Raw genomic sequence first — 11388 nt, 5'->3', positions numbered from 1 at the left:
AGGGCTTTTCCTATTAAAGAGTAGATTACTTTCATTACTAGGGATTGGCACAGCTTGTGCCAGAGATGTTCCATGGCCATATTTCATTCCACACCAGCAGCTAAGAGTGTTTGGGGCTAACACTACACTTCTGCCAAAGAAAAGGTTAGGAAATCATTGCCCTCTGAATAGTCACTGACTCTCCCCATCCTCAAAATTCAGGAAGCTGAGCCAGGGTAAAGTCTGAGTATCATGCACCACCTACAAAGGGCACAAGAAAAAATCTTCCCTCCAGTTCCTCCCCCAGCTCTGAAATGAAGTAGGCATCCTTCTAGCAAGGGACACCTCTGTTAGTAACCAGGAATCAGGTGACAGGGAAGTTGCTGTTGTGATTTATGCTAGATCTTATTAAATTCCTCACAGGGGGTGGGTCAGGAGGTCATCTTACACACATGGAGACAAATATTAGGACCCAGGGCATCTCTGCTTCCTGCTTCCATACTGGTTTGGGATGTTTCCTTATCTATAGTCTGACTTCTGGAAAAAAACAGTTGAGCCCACAATCATCCATGCCCCATGGAAGTCTGGGAATCCAAAATAGAGAAGGACAGGACACAAGTAAATGGCATTTGCTCTTTATTGTTATTCATTATCCTCTTGTGCAGGAAGAGACAAAATTTAATGGCTAAACTCAATAATTACAATGTGTGGGAGATCAGACTCATTTGTTGCCCCAAGGCTCCAGTGAAATCCTGACCTGTTACTGAATGCACAGATTTCCCAACTGACATAGGTCAACACATGAATCTGAACACAATTTAAAGTGACAACAAAATCAATCCATTCCACAGTAATCATGTCTAATAAGCTCAGTTGTCCACTATCACAAATTCACAATCACAGAGTGAAATAGCAGGTGTGTTTGGGCCTGGGAATGTGGCACCCATAAGGGGAGATGGATTCGAAGGCAAAAGCAGCTGTGGGATTTGTCCCAATCTTGAATATCTTGTTAATGCTGGGGCTGGGGGCAGGAGAAGGGCAGGCACTGTTCAATGGGAAGATGTTTCAGTACAGTGGAACAACTGTTGACACATTGAGCCCAAGGGGGTATGCTGTTTGGATATCTTTGTCAGAGAAATTCTTGGAAAAGAGAGTCTCACCACCCCACAGCCTGTGAAAAGAAAAGCTCCCTACATTTGAATATTTGGAGGCAAATAATAGGAGTGGCCAGTCTGATAGCAAAACATCTGCTTTACAGAATATTTAGCAAGATACACAGTGTATGATTTTAAATTGCAGTCCAGTTCACAAACTATATTATTCCTAGGGTATGTAAAGGAGTAGAATGAAAACCTGTAGTACCCAACATCCCCACAATGGACAGAGAAGAGATCGTCCAGTACAGAAAAGGCCTTATGCATAAGAATTGCTGAACACCAAAGCTGAAGGCACAGTGCAGGGATCCTTAATATCTTGAGACTTTTATATGAAAAAGGTGCTCATTTTATACTAGATCCCTCTTACACATATGACCCTGAAAATTGACTAAAGGAAAGAGTATTTCAAATGTTTCTATGGAGGAAGAATCACAGAGACCGTGAATTACCTTAAGTTGTGATTTTCTTTAAGTTCTGAATTAGTGAGCTTCAAGTTAATGGGCTTGTACCATAGTTGCAGGAATCTGATTACAGTACTTTTAAATTAGCTAATTATACTAATTAGTATGAGGGGAGTTCAGTGGGGAGGATGCGCTTGTTTCTGAATCAGCGCAATCCTGAAATGGAGCTTCATTACTTATCTAACTGAAAAGCACCCTACACTAGCAGCTCTGCTGCCCAGCTCTACATCTTGTCCTTGAATGTGAGGGCACACACATGACACATAGTGCAAGTATATATTCCTAAAAAAAAAACAGAGCAAAGGTGAGTAAGAGTCTCTCTCAATTATCTCTCTGGGATAAAAGAACAATCTAGAGGCAGTACTGTTTATTTCTTCTTCTCGTGGGATGCTATTTGGTTGTCAAAAGATCAAACTCCAGCCAGCCAGAGAGAAACCATCTGGCTCCAAATCCTTAACAGACACTTTCTTGCCCTGAATTCCTCATAGTCAGGCTACAAAAAAAAGACAATGTCAAACAAATCAGGCAGATTCCTGTTTTTCAAAGCACCCTAAGGAATTCACACTAATGGTAGTGGGATTTGCAAGTAGAAGTGGAGGCCTCTGGCCTCCAGTTGCTCTATGTTGCATTTCTGTCAGCCAGGGCATAGTACTGATGCTGTGCACCCACACTGGACACCTGTGTGTTTCACTCTTTCTCTTGTGCTTTTGTATTGAAAACCCTGGATGACAGGGAGCAGCAGGGAAGGGACAATATTGAGATTCTTGTTTTAAAACTTCTTAGAAAGTTTTTGGTTGACAGTCAAATATGAGTGACAGTCATATTTCAAGGAATTTTAAAGCCTTTTCTTTTTTAATGAAAAATATTTACATCACTAGCCCCATCATTCCCAAAGTCAATAGTCACATATCTCTCCACAAAAACAAACAAACAAACAAACAAAAACCAAACCAAACCAAAACAAAACAAAAGACTCCGGACCACTCAGAATTCCTTCAGCTGCTGATACCTACAGAACAGAATCAAGGCCAAGGGCACTGAATACAAAGGGTGTGTGAGTTAGGGTCCCAGCAGGCAGAGGCCCCCAGGATGGAGCTGCTTTGTCTTCTTCAAAACCTCTTTTTGGAACGGGGCAAAAGATAGCAACTTTAGGGGGTTCTAACAGCAAATATCACCTTTCCTCACCCAGGGATCTGTCATCAGGCTGCCCAGCTCCAGGAGGGAACAGTCTTCCCTTCAGATGGGAATCCCCCTTCCCGGTACAAGTATAGCCACACACCAGCTATTGTTTCAGATAAGCATGTGAGAAAAGGCAATGTGCACAAGTGTATACATACACACACAAACACAAGTCCAAAAACAACAAAAATGTGGCTACTGTAGCATTAGCATTGTATCAAGTCAACATCCATACAAAGACAGAGTTTGAAAGATATGTACAGAGCATTCACATAAGCCAAATGTGCACCACGAGGAATAATGACCATTGTGGACTATGCAATCTTTTTCCACAATATACTGGAAAAAAAAACATCCCAGAGACCACAGTGGCAACCCTACCCAAGAGAATGCTGAAAAGCACCTGAACCAGAGAGCACAGGGCCTTATGGAACTGCCTCTCAGTGGGCTCTCCCTACAGGCTTGTGCTCAGTGCCTGAAGGACATGTGCCACCCTCCAATGGGCCAGGTTCCTACCTCCAGATCTATTCTGTCTCCACCCAGCTGCAAACTATGTGGCAGCTCTGCAGGGAAGCGCTCAACGGATGCCAAAGGCAGCAGACATTCCTTGGCTCTGGTCAACGGGTCCCATGCCTGGTTTCCTGCTCAGTGGAGAGGAGACACCTAGGAGGAAGTGTCTTTTCACACATAGGCACCTGCCTGAGGAAATGCTGGAAGAGCAGGGGGTAGCTCAGAAGTTTCAGGCTGCCCCACATCCTCCAACATGGCCAAATAAGATTGACTTCAGCCTCCATTATGGAAAAAGCAGGGGATTTCTAGGCCAAAAAATGCCTTCATGAGGAAGGAGAGGAGTATAGTGCTAAAGACCAAGAGGGAGGAAAAAAGGAAGGAAGGAAAGTTGAAATGCCACCTGGTCAGCACCTCTGGCATCAGGGAAGCTCTCAGGGAAGGGGGAAGGGGACAGAAAGTGTCAACTGGCAGGAGACTGACTCCCCAGACTGAGACTAAATATATATGAAAGCCTCCACTAACACTAGTCCCCTATAACCTACACATTTCTAGAAGAATCTTCCTAAGGACAAACCTTCTGCACAGACATTAGCTTAGTCAGCCTCCAAATAGGCCTGTGAGGTAGGGGGAAGGGTGAAAAACCCCAGCCATAGGGTGAAGTTGTCCAAGCTGGTGGCCTCATTGGGATAAGAACATAAGCCTCCTGACTTGAAGCAAGTCTCAGGGCAAGTGTCCAGGACTAAAGCAACCTCCAGGTGTCATCTGTGGCTACGAGGCAGGGCTGCATTCAAACAAGAAGGCCCGATGATTGCTTGGGAGAGCTGTTTAAACAGAAAGAAGCTTGTCTTCTCAGTAGGTTTTAAACTGCTGTCATTGCCAAGAGACCCTGACTGTGCACTCTTTTGGGCTCCACAAAAATTTGCTACATTTTTAAAAGCACCACAGAGGAAAAATGGTTTGCCACCAAGGCCAGGAGGATAGAGATGGAAGGGTGGGAGAGATGGTGTCAACAGTCTTTTGTGTGGTCACTGACAGTTAAAGACAGGTCACCTCTGCACCACTGCTGTCCAAAAACTCACTAAAATGGAAAGGAACAGCTCCTGGGACACAGGAAGGGGTTACTAAAAATGGACCAGCACCTGGCAATGACAGGGCTAATCTTGGATGGGCCTTCCACCCCACATCATGGGCTTCCCTATCTCCCTTGCAAAGACATTTCTGAAAAGGAACACTTTAGGAGCTACTTCCCAGATGGGCACCATTGTTAAGGAGAAATGAGCCATCTAAAGTTCAAGTTCAACTCAACACATGTACTCATTAAAAGGGAAGTATCCCAAAAGTTCAAGACCAGAGAGCACAGTGCTGAAGAGGCCAAGTTCATGAGTTTAATCGTGCTATGGGCCAATCAACCTCATGAGGAGAAAATTTCAGCTCTCTGCCCCAGCCTGTACACCAACACTCAGAGGCCATGGACTCCGCAGGCACAGTCAGCCATATAGGTTTTCCCAGTGTTATGATTGTGCTCATGCCAGTGGGCAGCAGTTTTAGCACAACCAGTACACATGTCTGGAGAGCCAAGGCCTGGGAGAAGCTAAGTGCACCAAAGCCAGAGCTACCACTCTAGGATGGCAAAATTCAATCTGGAGGAGGCAGTTCTGCTAAGCATGTCCCTGCACCTCATCCTTCACACACCCTGTCCTCCTCCAGGTTGCTCTAGATATTCCTTTTAACCTGGTCAGGAGGGTGGGGTGGGCATTGGGGGAGAAAAGAATCACAGATCTATGAGGTTGATTTCCCTTGGCTCCCTATAAATAGCCTAGGTTACAGTGTCATATTTTATTATGTTCATTATTTATCTGTTTGTTATAATTCTTTTTGGTTTTTGTTCAGTACTATTCCTGCCCTCAAAATGCAAGCCATGAAAGTAAACACAGAAATATTGAGGGGAAAGGATGCTAAAAGGCTGTCCTCTCTCCCTCATTTCTGTGGCCTAGGCTTCCAGACACAGACAGGTCTCCAGTCAGCTGCTTGGCCCTGGGGCCCAAAGCTATGCACATTCTGGCCATAGTCAACTTCATGGGGTGATTCCTTTGGCATAAGAGAAGCCAGTCACTGACAGGACAGAATGGTGGGGCATGGGGGTTTCTGGAAGAGCTGGGCTCTCTGGCCTGTGGCTCCTTCCAGGGGTATGTGTGTTCCCTACTCCCCTACACCTGTCTCTGACAACTAACTTCCTACAAATCCACAGTTAGGAAATTATTTGGCAACAAGGAGGCTAAGGCTGTTCTGTGGTGGCACAGTCTTTAAAAAGTTAAAAAGAAAATAGGAGAACCCTGAAAGAAGCTTTCATACCAGATAGGACACAAGTCCTACTACTTGTCTGAGTCAGGGTTGGCAGCCACTATCTCCTCATACTTTGGGGGTGGGTCGCTGTAAGAGACACTTGCCTCCTCACTGCTGCTCTCCTGGGGTGCAGTCACCTCCTCATAGGATGGGGGAGGAGTGGCACTGGATAGTCTGGAGAGAGAGAACTCAGGAAGGTAGAGGGTGCTCTCAAGGTGGACTGTAGTTCTGCCCCCCTGAGTATGCCCCAGCACCATCTGTGGGTTGCTCCCTGCCTCCCGGTGCCCAGATGACTCCCCTTGGTTATGCACAGTGCCCCTGTACACCATGACCCGGGGCAGGCTGTGCCCGGTGCGACTGGCTAGGTACCGATTCTGAGCATATGAGGGGTGATGGCGGGTGGCTTTCTGCAGCTGGCATCTCCAGATGATGAACAAGGCAATGACAACCAGCAACGCCACCCCCAGAAGAGGCACCACCACATACATAGCATCTGAGCTCTGTGCAGGGTCTCGGACTGAGTAGACTGCATTCGGGTACCCCTTCCAGAACTCCATCTGCAAAAGAAAAAGGGCCACTTACACTTATACACAAGTGCTCATGCCCCAGATGGACCTCAGAGACCTTCCACAAGGCTGCTTCCCATCTCACCCCATCTGACTTGGCTCTAAGAGCTATCAGAGAGGCTATGGAATGCACCAAAGACAAAGAGCAACATGCCCAAGTGAACAGGCCCCCAGAGTCAGGCAGATGGGACTCTAAAGACATGTTGTCTGTTCTTCTATGGTCCAGACAGCCTTGTCTTGGACTGGGCTGGCTTTCCTTCATTGCTTCTGATTCATCTGAGGCACCTGGGCCTGCTCTTGTTATTCCTGAGGCTATTTCTGCTCCCAGAACCCAGCCACAGGGCAGTACATGCCGTTTTCTCTTTGTCCTCAAACACCTCCTTGACTTCCTCGTAGCTGCAGATCTCCTCCATGCACTCCCGCTCGATGGTACCCTGGCGCAGCTCCTCCAGGAACTCATTGGCACGAGGGAACCGTTTCAGGACCGAATGGGCATTCTTGGCCTCCAGAAACACTGAGGAGAAAGTTGTACTGAGGTCTGGAATGAGGAGATGCCCAGTGGCTCCTTCAAACCAGACTCAGCCCAGGCACAAAAGCACAATCATGGAGGGAAGCAAGGCAAAGCCAGCTGGCTAGCCAGCACCCCAGACATGGCTGGCTTTTAGTAACAGGGGTGGAATGGCTGACTCTCTGTGATGCCATAATGTATCTGCCTGGAAGACCATGGGCCCAACAAGACTCAGGTCTCTGGTGCTATGGAGGAAAATGAGGAGTGCATGTTTTGTAGAAATGATGGATATGAAGGATTTTGAGTATTGTAGTCATCAATGAAAAAACATCTAGTATATGTTGCCCCATGTCAAGGTGAGAAAATCAGAGCTCTTATCTTGAGAGTTTATTCTTCTTTGAGGCTGATGCTGGTGACCAATACAAAATAGCATCATAAGACTCTATCAGGGTGGCTTCCCTTCACCTGAATGACCACCCATGCCATCAGATTACCTGGCATTAGTAGCCTTGCCCAAAACAGTCTAGCAGAAACCCAGGCAGGGGTAAATCAGAGGAATGAATGTACAAGAACCTGGGAAGAAGGTAACACACTTCGTAGGGGGAACCTAAGCTTTTATTGACTGTGCACAGATGCCTCCTGGAAAAATGTCATGGAGTGGTAGCCATATCTGCTTATTCCAAAGGGAGAAACCCAGCTACAGTTGAGCTGACTGGTATAATATGAGCTATGCACCTCCATAAGCCTGACCTGAGACTTTCAAGAATATAAGAGGTAACATCTGTTCCTGATATTCCCCTAGAGGTTAAGACTTCCTAGTTCTCATGTCAACCAGTCCCTCTCATGCCCAGTCAGGTGGGACTTTGCCAGCAGGTAGGTGTCCTTCTCCAGGCCTCAGGGCTTATCATATTAGTTTCTTTCATAGTGGCCTGGGTAGGTGCACATCTCCAGGTGAGCATGTGCTCCAGAAAAGCTAATGGGACAGAGACCACAGGGACACCCTGAGGCAAAGAAAGCTAGGAAGTACTTGAAAGGCGAATATGTACTTTTCCCATGAGCCCTTAGGCACGGTGCTTTGCAACTTGGCCTAGGATCAGAAAAACTCACCTGCCATAGTGCTCCCTCAGATGCAGCCTCTCACTTGCCTGGCAAAGAAGAAAAACAGAGGCACAGTGAAATCACACCCCAGAACCTATAGGGCACCCTATTGGCCTTAGAATGTGAACCACACCCCCACTAGCTTGGTCAAAGATCAAAGCACTACCATATAAGGCACAGCACTCTCTATACAGCCACTCATAGCTCTACTGCTTCCCATTCTACCCTGAGCTCTCCTCCAGAGCTGCCCGAGGACCTGCAGGGCCCAAAGCAATCCTTCTAGCTCTTTTCCCCAAGAATATTCTGAGAGTCTAGAAGACCTAGACTTTGACATTTTTTAAAAAAAGTAAACCTCCTACAGGCTGAGGTTCCTTCTTTGCTTCCTTTAAGGAATCTATGCACTTTTGAGTTTGAAAGGACCTCAGAGATACTGGGACTTAGGCAAGGCCTAGCAAATCAACAATGATAGAGAGATGACCTAATTTTGCTCACAATGGCAAGTCCCAGATACCTCTAATGACAAGCACATTCCTTGAAAACAGACAGCACATATTTAAGAAGCAGGCACTGGCAAAGCTTTCCATGGCAACAACAACCATCTCAAAAATGACTGGCTACATTCATTTTCACCAGACATGGTGGTAAGGATCTCCTGAAACTAGTCATCTTTCCACTCTTTGCATTAAAGAAAACTGCAGCAGAGTACCAAGACATCAATTGATGTGATCAAAACTGAGATGCTAACTCAATGCAAGTGTGAGCTATTGTCTGAAAACCTTGTTCCTGCTCAGAAATTATCCAGCCAGTATGTTAACCCCAGCCACAACACACTGCTCCCTGCAATACATACTCCCACTCACACACATATTCTGGAGCACTGGCCAAACTGTCCACATCTGGGAGCAATCAACTCACTGCTCCCCTCCCCAAGCAGAAGCTCTGGTTTTATGACTAACTGGATGCAGGACATGTGAATAGTGTAACCCATTGTGCTACCCTTTTGCCTAGGCTGCCACGAAGTTCAGCATTAACCTTGACCATCAAACACAAATACCTTGGATGCCCAGCTGTGAAGCACATATGTTTCTCCCCTGTGACATGGTATACACTTTTTAATTTTTGTTTTCAGAATCCTAAGTATATTTAAAATATACTTTCTAATCCTTTTGGCAAACAGGTGGGATATAAATCACAAGCAAAACTAAAGCTAAAGGAAAAATAAATCTAACATCCATCTATGGAAACACCATGTCAAAAGAGCTTTTCTTTTAAATCCCAGAACAATCCCACCCAAAACTATCAACATGTGAATATGTCAATGGATGGGCCTGTTATTGTGAGAAAAGTTGACCCCAATATTTATGAGAGTGAAGGTGGAATATTATCTCTAAATTATGCTTCCATTGTGGATCTCTGAGGTTCTCCTAGAGTCAGCTCTGGTTATGTGACCAGGGTGTGGGTCTGGCATGCCTAACAGCAAGATTTTTGATTGAAGAAAAATGGAGCCTTTGTGCCAGGGTTTGAAGAGAATGAGTAAAGGTTTTGCTAATAAGTGAAGATAGAAAAATATGTTTCATTGCTTATCAAAGAGAACTGCAACATTTTTTAAAAAAATTATGTGGAAAATTATATACTGCTTACATATAGCCACCTTTTGCCCCAAAACACCTGACTTTGGTATGTGCACACCCACACATCTTATATCCCAAAATGTGTGCTATGCTGACACCTGCAAAAGTCATTAGGTCATTTTTAAGCTTCAAATAAGCCAGGAACTACTCCAAGCAGTTCACAGGGCATAGCCCCACTCCATTAATAATTCTGTAGTCAAAGAACTGTCACTGCTGCTGCTGTTGCTGCTATGAGGCCTCCTCCCCCTCCTTCCCCCAAATGTAGTACCTGCTTTTTCCCTTATAAATACACCTTCGATAGGCTGTTACTATGGTAACAGTAAGGAAGCGTGAGGGCTCCATCACAGAGAATGCTGCAGCAGTCACGCATGTATATGTTCCTCCTGCCCCTGGTGGATACTGTAAGGCTGATTGTAGGCCAGAGGAATTTTTAACCCACTCCCCAAAGGAAAACAGCTGAATCCTGAAGGCCTGGGAAGGAAGGAAGGCCACCACAGAGACCTTCCTTAACCCCACCCCAGGCTTCTGGGATGTGGCTCCCAAAGTCCCTCGCATGGGAACTGGTGGCCATCAGACCTGAAGTCCCAAGACATGGCCTCCAAATCACTTCTCCCAATCCAAGCCCTTTTAATTCCCTTCACTTAGAACTGATTAGTAGGAAAGCTCCTATGGTCTCCAAAGCTTATGGCTCATCAACCCACCCAGTGACTTGGAACTCTCAAATTATGCTCCAACTGAACCTCTGGACCTTCCCAACTAAAACTCTGGACCCTCCTTGTTCCTTTACACTTAAGACAGCCCTCAAAGTGCCTGCCTCCATAGCAAGCCACCAGCGCCCTGCCCATGAACTCCTGCTTCTGGCCCAACAACACTTTTCTCATGGGTCTGCTCCAGATCCCCAACGCCTTGGCCCCCAGATCCTCCCCCAGTAGTGCCCTGCGCCCAGCTCAGTGGCCCTGGACACCAAACCGTGCCCTCGCGGCTGAGGCGCCCAACCCAAACGGCCTCACCGTTCTCCGGGCCCAAGAGGCAGCCGCCCTGTTTGCGCACGCAGCCCGCCACCTCTCTGCAGCGCCTTTTCTTGCAGGGCCCCTGTCCCCGCCCACCTGCTCCCCATCTGCCAAGCCCCCCGGCCCAGCCCATCCTCCTCTCTTTTTCTCCGCCCCGCTGCCCTCCCGAGCCCCGGGCTCCCCGGTGCCTCCCTGGCTGGAGGTCGAAGTGTGCCGGGAGCTCCCCTTCGCAGCCAGGAGCCCAGGCCTGTTACCATAATTACCTCGGTACCCCCCTGCCCTGCTCTCCTTTAGGGTCTCCGCCGTTGCCCGCCCCCCAACACCCCGCTGCGCCAAGTCTGGCCTCACGCCCCGCGCCTGGCACGCCACCCTCAAGCGCCAAGACCACCATGACCTGATTGCCAGGCCTCGATCGTCACCGCACCCCGCACCGGGCAGCAAGGCAGAGGAGAGGAGAAGGGGGGGGGGCGATGAGAGCGCTCCAAGCAGGGTTGGGAGGGCCGGTAAGTGAGCTGGGCCAGAGGGGCGGCTGCGCGCACGAAGGACCGCGCACCCGCGCCCCACTCTACCAGCGCCGCCCCTGCCCCCGCCCAAGCAGGGTGGTGGGGGCGGGGCCTGGCCCGCAGGCCCGGGGAGCACCAGCGACCCTGGTCCAAAGGCACGGGTTCCAGTCCTGCTCCCAGGTGCAGACGCTAGGAAACCCAAGCGACACTACAGCCCGTGGCCAAGCCCAAGGCACGCACATCAGGCATCTTCGCGCAGCCCAGCCCCACCCCACAACTGTGCCCTTTCGTGGCTCACCTGTCATTCGGGTTGGCCCGCCTCCAAATGCCAGCAAAGAAAAGAGGGGCATGGGACAACAGCCTGGGTCCGCCTTGTCAGGGCTCCAAAGGGCCCTCAGAAGAAAGGCCGGGTTGAGGCCGCCTTCCACCAACGACTGAGTGAC

The 11388-nt window shown here is 48.1% G+C and overlaps 1 protein-coding gene across 2 annotated transcripts; it reads right to left on the bottom strand.

Moving 5' to 3' along the window:
- Positions 1–623: 623 nt before the first annotated feature.
- On the bottom strand, positions 624–10954 carry PRRG3 (proline rich and Gla domain 3). 2 transcript variants are annotated; one of them, XM_045820538.1, is made up of 4 exons: positions 10837–10954; positions 7811–7848; positions 6549–6709; positions 624–6186 (listed from the first exon to the last, which is right to left on the bottom strand). In XM_045820538.1, the coding sequence occupies exons 2-4, from the start codon at positions 7815–7817 to the stop codon at positions 5659–5661; spliced, it is 696 nt and encodes a 231-aa protein (XP_045676494.1). In that variant the 5' UTR covers positions 7818–7848; positions 10837–10954; the 3' UTR covers positions 624–5658. The 2 variants fall into 2 exon arrangements, with proteins under 2 accessions (XP_045676494.1, XP_045676495.1); XM_045820539.1 differs by lacking the exon at positions 10837–10954 and adding an exon at positions 10443–10513.
- Positions 10955–11388: the final 434 nt, after the last annotated feature.

This window comes from Phyllostomus hastatus, unplaced genomic scaffold (assembly GCF_019186645.2).
Source record: "Phyllostomus hastatus isolate PE091 unplaced genomic scaffold, TTU_PhHast_1.1 phas_scaffold_397, whole genome shotgun sequence".
Lineage (NCBI taxonomy): Eukaryota > Metazoa > Chordata > Mammalia > Chiroptera > Phyllostomidae > Phyllostomus > Phyllostomus hastatus.
The sequence above is the reverse complement of the archived record's forward strand: the minus strand, read 5'-3'. Positions and strand labels throughout refer to the sequence as shown.

Bases quoted from the DNA above. Each gene is read 5' to 3' on its own strand.
- PRRG3 (XM_045820538.1), bottom strand. The intron at 6,187-6,548 runs GCATGTACTGCC...TTTCTTTTGCAG, and splicing joins TTGAGGACAAAGAGAAAACG to ATGGAGTTCTGGAAGGGGTA.